The sequence below is a fragment of the Ranitomeya imitator genome, chromosome 2, assembly GCF_032444005.1.
Source record: "Ranitomeya imitator isolate aRanImi1 chromosome 2, aRanImi1.pri, whole genome shotgun sequence".
NCBI lineage: Eukaryota > Metazoa > Chordata > Amphibia > Anura > Dendrobatidae > Ranitomeya > Ranitomeya imitator.
The window spans coordinates 39,137,785-39,146,898 of NC_091283.1; the positions used below are offsets into that span (position 1 = coordinate 39,137,785).

Here is a 9,114-nt window from a genome sequence, read left to right on the forward strand (position 1 = left end):
CTACCACTTGCAAAATTATCTCACAGCTCCACCAATGTTTAGTCTATGCGCTGACATCCTTCAATGCCTGCCACTGACAATACCATTGTATTGACATTTTTGTTATGTTAGGCCTTCGATGCCTGTCTGTGGTCACTCCTTCCACTAGGCCTCCACTGACCACACCACTGCTGTCCGTGTACCCCTGGAACCAATTTAAAATTGCCTACAGTCATGTGTTATTATTTTAGGCCTTCGATGCCTGTCTGCGGTCACTCCTTCCACTAGGCCTCCACTGACCACACCACTGCTGTCCGTGTACCCCTGAAACCAATTTAAAATTGCCTACAGCCATGTGTTATTATTTTAGGCCTTCGATGTCTGTCTGCGGTCACTCCTTCCACTAGGCCTCCACTGACCACACCACTGCTGCCCGTGTACCCCTGGAACCAATTTAAAATTGCCTACAGCCAGCCCAATTTTTTTATTTTAGGCCTTCGATGCCTGTCTGCGGTCCATTCTTTCAACTACTACTACACTGAACAGGTCACTGCTGCCCGTGTACCCCTGGAACCAATTTAAAATTGCCTACAGCCATGTGTTATTATTTTAGGCCTTCGATGCCTGTCTGCGGTCACTCCTTCCACTAGGCCTCCACTGACCACACCACTGCTGCCCGTGTACCCCTGGAACCAATTTAAAATTGCCTACAGCCATGTGTTATTATTTTAGGCCTTCGATGCCTGTCTGCGGTCACTCCTTCCACTAGGCCTCCACTGACCACACCACTGCTGTCCGTGTACCCCTGGAACCAATTTAAAATTGCCTACAGCCATGTGTTATTATTTTAGGCCTTCGATGCCTGTCTGCGGTCACTCCTTCCACTAGGCCTCCACTGACCACACCACTGCTGCCCGTGTACCCCTGGAACCAATTTAAAATTGCCTACAACCAGCCCAATTTTTTTATTTTAGGCCTTCGATGCCTGTCTGCAGTCCATTCTTTCAACTACTACTACACTGACCAGGTCACTGCTGCCCGTGTACCCCTGGAACCAATTTAAAATTGCCTACAGCCATGTGTTATTATTTTAGGCCTTCGATGCCTGTCTGCGGTCACTCCTTTCACTAGGCCTCCACTGACCACACCACTGCTGCCCGTGTACCCCTGGAACCAATTTAAAATTGCCTACAGTCATGTGTTATTATTTTAGGCCTTCGATGCCTGTCTGCGGTCACTCCTTCCACTAGGCCTCCACTGACCACACCACTGCTGTCCGTGTACCCCTGGAACCAATTTAAAATTGCCTACAGCCATGTGTTATTATTTTAGGCCTTCGATGCCTGTCTGCGGTCCATTCTTTCAACTACTACTACACTGACCAGGTCACTGCTGCCCGTGTACCCCTGGAACCAATTTAAAATTGCCTACAGCCATGTGTTATTATTTTAGGCCTTCGATGCCTGTCTGCGGTCACTCCTTCCACTAGGCCTCCACTGACCACACCACTGCTGTCCGTGTACCCCTGGAACCAATTTAAAATTGCCTACAGCCATGTGTTATTATTTTAGGCCTTCGATGCCTGTCTGCGGTCCATTCTTACAACTACTACTACACTGACCAGGTCACTGCTGCCCGTGTACCCCTGGAACCAATTTAAAATTGCCTACAGCCATGTGTTATTATTTTAGGCCTTCGATGCCTGTCTGCGGTCACTCCTTCCACTAGGCCTCCACTGACCACACCACTGCTGCCCGTGTACCCCTGGAACCAATTTAAAATTGCCTACAGCCAGCCCAATTTTTTTATTTTAGGCCTTCGATGCCTGCCGGCAGTCCATTCTTTCAACTACTACTACACTGACCAGGTCACTGCTGCCCGTGTACCCCTGGAACCAATTTAAAATTGCCTACAGCCATGTGTTATTATTTTAGGCCTTCGATGCCTGTCTGCGGTCACTCCTTTCACTAGGCCTCCACTGACCACACCACTGCTGCCCGTGTACCCCTGGAACCAATTTAAAATTGCCTACAGCCATGTGTTATTATTTTAGGCCTTCGATGCCTGTCTGCGGTCACTCCTTCCACTAGGCCTCCACTGACCACACCACTGCTGTCCGTGTACCCCTGGAACCAATTTAAAATTGCCTACAGCCATGTGTTATTATTTTAGGCCTTCGATGCCTGTCTGCGGTCCATTCTTTCAACTACTACTACACTGACCAGGTCACTGCTGCCCGTGTACCCCTGGAACCAATTTAAAATTGCCTACAGCCATGTGTTATTATTTTAGGCCTTCGATGCCTGTCTGCGGTCACTCCTTCCACTAGGCCTCCACTGACCACACCACTGCTGTCCGTGTACCCCTGGAACCAATTTAAAATTGCCTACAGCCATGTGTTATTATTTTAGGCCTTCGATGCCTGTCTGCGGTCCATTCTTTCAACTACTACTACACTGACCAGGTCACTGCTGCCCGTGTACCCCTGGAACCAATTTAAAATTGCCTACAGCCATGTGTTATTATTTTAGGCCTTCGATGCCTGTCTGCGGTCACTCCTTCCACTAGGCCTCCACTGACCACACCACTGCTGTCCGTGTACCCCTGGAACCAATTTAAAATTGCCTACAGCCAGCCCAATTTTTTTATTTTAGGCCTTCGATGCCTGTCTGCGGTCCATTCTTTCAACTACTACTACACTGACCAGGTCACTGCTGCCCGTGTACCCCTGGAACCAATTTAAAATTGCCTACAGCCATGTGTTATTATTTTAGGCCTTCGATGCCTGTCTGCGGTCACTCCTTCCACTAGGCCTCCACTGACCACACCACTGCTGCCCGTGTACCCCTGGAACCAATTTAAAATTGCCTACAGCCATGTGTTATTATTTTAGGCCTTCGATGCCTGTCTGCGGTCACTCCTTCCACTAGGCCTCCACTGACCACACCACTGCTGCCCGTGTACCCCTGGAACCAATTTAAAATTGCCTACAGCCAGCCCAATTTTTTTATTTTAGGCCTTCGATGCCTGTCTGCGGTCCATTCTTTCAACTACTACTACACTGACCAGGTCACTGCTGCCCGTGTACCCCTGGAACCAATTTAAAATTGCCTACAGCCATGTGTTATTATTTTAGGCCTTCGATGCCTGTCTGCGGTCACTCCTTCCACTAGGCCTCCACTGACCACACCACTGCTGCCCGTGTACTCCTGGAACCAATTTAAAATTGCCTACAGCCATGTGTTATTATTTTAGGCCTTCGATGCCTGTCTGCGGTCACTCCTTCCACTAGGCCTCCACTGACCACACCACTGCTGCCCGTGTACCCCTGGAACCAATTTAAAATTGCCTACAGCCAGCCCAATTTTTTTATTTTAGGCCTTCGATGCCTGTCTGCGGTCCATTCTTTCAACTACTACTACACTGACCAGGGCACTGCTGCCCGTGTACCCCTGGAACCAACATCAGAAAATATAAAAATAAGTATTTTGCTTACAAAAAAGAAAATACTGGAGAGATATCAAATGCAGACATTTTAACATTAAAAACAAACACACAACTAAAATCTGGTACAGTACTAAAAATGGCCACCAGCTACAATTACTTTCTCCTGCAAGTAGTTAACTGAAAGGTTTTTTAAATTGAAAACACACATATGGCATCCACCGAGTGTTGTCCTGTTGCGTCTTCTATATATTATTGCCGAGAAGATGCAAAACAATGAAAATAATAAAATCATTAATTACCAAAATAATAGAGAAAGTCAACACCACATTGCAAATAAACATTCATTCCAAATAAAGAAGCAGGGCGCGTCCGAGGGTGAGTGTATACCTAATAAGAATATAATCACCCTCGGACGCGCAATGCTTATTTCCAACAGCCTTCCTTCCTAAGAATCAGCCCTTCCGTGGTGTAGAGAGACGTTGTGTTACACTCCAAGGTGTTCCCCAGGTTGCCTTTCCTGAGCTTCGATCTTCCGGCTCTCGTTTAGTAGTTGTTGGAAACTACGCTGCATTAGGCCTTCAAATTGGGTATGGGGTGTAGAGAGATGGTGTGTTCCACTCCAAGGTGTTCCCCAGGTTGCCTTTCCTGAGCTTCGATCTTCCGGCTCTCGTTTAGTAGTTCTTGGAAACTACACTGCATTAGGCCTTCAAATTGGGTATGGGGTGTAGAGAGAGGGTGTGTTACACTCCAAGGTGTTCCCCAGGTTGCCTTTCCTGAGCTTCGATCTTCATGCTCTCGTTTAGTAGTTGTCGGAAACTACGCTGCATTAGGCCTACAAATTGGGTATGGGGTGTAGAGAGAGGGTTTGTTACACTCCAAGGTGTTCCCCAGGTTGCCTTTCCTGAGCTTCGATCTTCCGGCTCTCGTTTAGTAGTTGTTGGAAACTACGCTGCATTAGGCCTTCAAATTGGGTATGGGGTGTAGAGAGAGGGTGTGTTACACTCCAAGGTGTTCCCCAGGTTGCCTTTCCTGAGCTTCGATCTTCCGGCTCTCGTTTAGTAGTTCTTGGAAACTACACTGCATTAGGCCTACAAATTTGGTATGGGGGAAACATTGGCGCATCTGCGGTCCCTCCTTCCTCTAGGCCTCCACTGACCTGTCTACTGCTGCCCGTGTTCCCCTGGAACCAATTTTAAATTGCCTACAGGCAGCCCAATTTATTATGTTAGGGCTTCGAAGCCTGTCTGCGGTCCCTCCTTCCACTAGGCCTCCACTGACCTGTCTACTGCTGCCCGTGTACCTCTTGAACCAACATCATAAAATAAAAAAAAAAGTATTTTGCTTATAAAAAAGAAAATACTGGTGAGATATCAAATGCAGACATTTTAACATTAAAAACAAACACACAACTAAAATCTGGTACAGTACTAAAAATGGCCACCAGCTACAATTACTTTCTCCTGCAAGTAGTTAACTGAAAGGTTTTTTAAATTGAAAACACACATATGGCATCCACCGAGTGTTGTCCTGTCGCGTCTTCTTTATATTATTGCCGAGAAGATGCAAAACAATGAAAATAATAAAATCATTAATTACCAAAATAATAGAGAAAGTCAACACCACATTGCAAATAAACATTCATTCCAAATAAAGAAGCAGGGCGCGTCCGAGGGTGAGTATATACCTAATAAGAATATAATCACCCTCGGACGCGCAATGCTTATTTCCAACAGCCTTCCTTCCTAAGAATCAGCCCTTCCGTGGTGTAGAGAGACGTTGTGTTACACTCCAAGGTGTTCCCCAGGTTGCCTTTCCTGAGCTTCGATCTTCCGGCTCTCGTTTAGTAGTTGTTGGAAACTACGCTGCATTAGGCCTTCAAATTGGGTATGGGGTGTAGAGAGATGGTGTGTTCCACTCCAAGGTGTTCCCCAGGTTGCCTTTCCTGAGCTTCGATCTTCCGGCTCTCGTTTAGTAGTTCTTGGAAACTACACTGCATTAGGCCTTCAAATTGGGTATGGGGTGTAGAGAGAGGGTGTGTTACACTCCAAGGTGTTCCCCAGGTTGCCTTTCCTGAGCTTCGATCTTCATGCTCTCGTTTAGTAGTTGTCGGAAACTACGCTGCATTAGGCCTACAAATTGGGTATGGGGTGTAGAGAGAGGGTTTGTTACACTCCAAGGTGTTCCCCAGGTTGCCTTTCCTGAGCTTCGATCTTCCGGCTCTCGTTTAGTAGTTGTTGGAAACTACGCTGCATTAGGCCTTCAAATTGGGTATGGGGTGTAGCGAGAGGGTGTGTTACACTCCAAGGTGTTCCCCAGGTTGCCTTTCCTGAGCTTCGATCTTCCGGCTCTCGTTTAGTAGTTCTTGGAAACTACACTGCATTAGGCCTTCAAATTGGGTATGGGGTGTAGAGAGAGGGTGTGTTACACTCCAAGGTGTTCCCCAGGTTGCCTTTCCTGAGCTTCGATCTTCCGGCTCTCGTTTAGTAGTTCTTGGAAACTACACTGCATTAGGCCTACAAATTGGGTATGGGGTGGAGAGAGATGGTGTGTTACACTCCAAGGTGTTCCCCAGGTTTCCTTGCCATTGCTTCGGTCTTCCGACTCTCGTTTAGTAGTTGTAGAAAAGTACACTGCATTAGGCCTACAAAATGGGTATGGGGTGGAGAGAGATGGTGTGTTACACTCCAAGGTGTTCCCCAGGTTGCCTTTCCTGAGCTTCTATCTTCAGGCTCTCATTAAATTGTGGTTAAATGGAACAACTGCATTTGGCGTACTAGTTGGTTTGGGGCCTACTATCGGTGTCTGCCACTCCTTACTGTTCTCCTGGTTTCCTGTCCTGAAATTCCATTTTCAGGCTCTCGTTAAGTAGTTGTTAATGTTAGACTGCATTTGGCCTACTAGTTGGGTTGGGGCCTACTATCGGTGTCTGCCACTCCTTGCTGTTCTCCTCCACTGAACAAAGCTGTGCCGCCTGTTTACTACGGTTGCCAATTTTGAACTGCATTTCGACTACTTACTGATTTGGCCCTACTCTCTGTGTCAGCCTCTCATTCCAGTTGTCCTCCACTGCAATGCCCCCTGGTTATTCCTGCGTTACCAATTTTGAACTGCATTTAGCCCACTTTATTCTTTGGGCCTATATCTGTGTTTCCACTTCATCGTGCCCATTGCCCAGCCAGTGATAGATGAGTCTGCTGGTACATTGACCCATAACGCAACATTCCCCGTGCATGCTACACAACAACATTGTGACCCTGCTGAAAGTCAGGTTGCTCTTCCCGCATACCATACCACTTTACACGGGGACAAAGAGGAAGGTGCAGATGAAAGTGCAGGTTCCTTCATCAGGTGGGGGGAGGAATACTAGTTGGCGACGTCACTGGCACAGGGCCTCTCATAGTACGCAAAAGTGTTGCTGCCGGTGGGAGGCGCCCCCGCCGTGCAAACACACCGCTGTACTTTGAGGGGCCCTGTGCCAGTGCCAATGCCAAGTGGGCCCCCCCTGCTTGCTCAGGATCACAGCACTTGCAAAGTTGAAATACTTACCTCTCCCTGCTCCACTGCCGTGACGTGGTCCAGATTTCCTGGGCCCACTAATTACTTGAACCAGCCCTACCCCACACAACTTTAGCCTAATGACCCCCAATTTCAAATGCCTTCCAATTATTATAAGGTAAATTACGCTTGACAAGCTTCATTAAGAAGAATGGATGGTTTTGACATTAAAATGGGCACTCTAGGTGTTTTCCTGGCCCCCACTCACTGCCGACTATGCTGCCCCATTGACTTGCATTGGGTTTCGTGTTTCGGTCGATCCCGACTTTACGTCATAATCGGCCGATTTCACTCGACCCGACTTTTGAGATAGTCGGGTTTCGCGAAACCCGGCTCGACTCTAAAAAGGTCAAGGTCGCTCAACTCTACTGACCATGTGACCCTCGATCTCCACTGAGAGATCTTACTCAGGGCATGCTCAGAACGAGAAAAGCAGGACTTAGTCCCAGAAGCAGCAGTAACTCTTTGTACAGAGTCAGACTGAGCAAGACGCTGGGACTGACGTCTCCGCTGAGCAGGCTCCACTGCGGCAGCAGAACAATGGGAAACCGCAGCGGAGATGGCCCGCGATTCCCCCGGTGCAGAGGTGGGAACTCGACCCCTAACACCTACTTTCTCATTCCCCATTATTCTGTAGACTGCAAGCCTGCAGGGCAGTGCCCTTTCCTTTCTCTATCAGTCTGTGACTGTCACTTTGTTCACTGTAATTAATATTTTGTATGTTTCCCCTTCTCATGTACATAAATATGGAATCAATGGTGTTGTAAAAATAAATCATAATAACTGGTGCCAATATAAGAAATTACATAAATACTGGTGAATGTTTTAACATTTTCTGAATAGCATTGACAGCAAAGACATTGTAATAATATATGACACAAAGAAAAAACTACTCCCCTGCTTGAGAGCATGGTACCTATTTTTGAAATTGTCCTATACACTTTTCCATGTTACAATTGAGCAGATCTCACGTAGACCTCCTGTAACTGTTAATATATCTAAATGTTCGTATCATGGCTGACTTAACATCTTTATTTTTTAAGCTGTAAATTAGAGGATTTAAGATAGGGATAGCAGCTGTGTTAAATAGAGAAAAGAACTTATTGGACTTTGAAGTATCTAATGATGTAGGTGTCAAATACTGGAACAAGATTATTGAGTAAAACAGAATGACCACCGTGAGGTGTGATGAGCAGGTGTAGAAGGCCTTCCGTCTACCAGTACTGGACTGGATCTTCAGTATGGTGGAAATGATGAAGACATAAGATATGAACTTCAAAATAAATGGGGTTAAAGTAAGGAGAAGACCTTCTGTCAAGATTAAGATCTCAAGTGTTGAAGTATCACTGCAGGACAATATCATGAGAGGTACAAGATCACAGAAAAAGTGATTTATTACATTTGATTTATAACAGGTAATGGCCAAAAGCAAAATCATGTAAGGTATCATCTCTATCATGCCCAACACCCAACAGCAAATTGCAAGAACAATGCAGAGTCTGCGGTTCACGACCATGTGGTATCTCAGAGGATTACAAATAGCAACATAGCGATCATAGCTCATAGCAGTTAGAAATACGAACTCATCACATATCAGAAACCCTGAAAAGTACATCTGACAAATGCAACTCTCATAGGAGATCCTGTTATCCCCCGTTATAAAAATGATAAGGATATTTTGAAGAGTCACAGTGGTGGAGAACATGTCTAATACAGACAAGTTGGCCAACAAGAAGTACATAGGTGTGTGAAGTTTAGGATCCAGGCAGACCAAGAACAGAATGATCATGTTACCACCAATGGTTAGGAGATAAATAAGAAGAACTAAAAAGAAGATTATTAACTGTAGCTCTGGAGCATCTGAGATGCCTTTAAAAATGAAGAACATGACAAGAGTTTGATTTTTTTCTATAATTTCCATGTTGTTACCTATTGGAAAGATCAAACATGTTACAAACAAAACATAATACACCACTAACCTAATTTAAAATATTAAACAGGAAAGTCATACTTGCTAATGATAAGGGTAATAAATAATTACTTAACTTGTTAGGGATAGCTGGGGAGCAAAATCTGCAGAACTATATTTAGTGTGTCTTTTCTGATATTGTATTTTTATTATACTGTTTATGT

At 45.7% G+C, this 9,114-nt stretch overlaps 1 protein-coding gene across 1 annotated transcript; it reads right to left on the reverse strand.

Annotated features, from left to right (window-relative positions):
- Positions 1-7,948: 7,948 nt before the first annotated feature.
- LOC138666217 (olfactory receptor 5V1-like) lies at positions 7,949-8,902 on the reverse strand. The gene has a single exon (XM_069754453.1). The coding sequence runs from the start codon at positions 8,900-8,902 to the stop codon at positions 7,949-7,951; it is 954 nt and encodes a 317-aa protein (XP_069610554.1).
- Positions 8,903-9,114: the final 212 nt, after the last annotated feature.

What these genes read in the sequence shown, in the direction of transcription:
- LOC138666217 (XM_069754453.1), bottom strand. Translation starts at nt 8,902, where the DNA reads ATGGAAATTATAGAAAAAAATCAAACTCTTGTCATGTTCTTCATTTTT.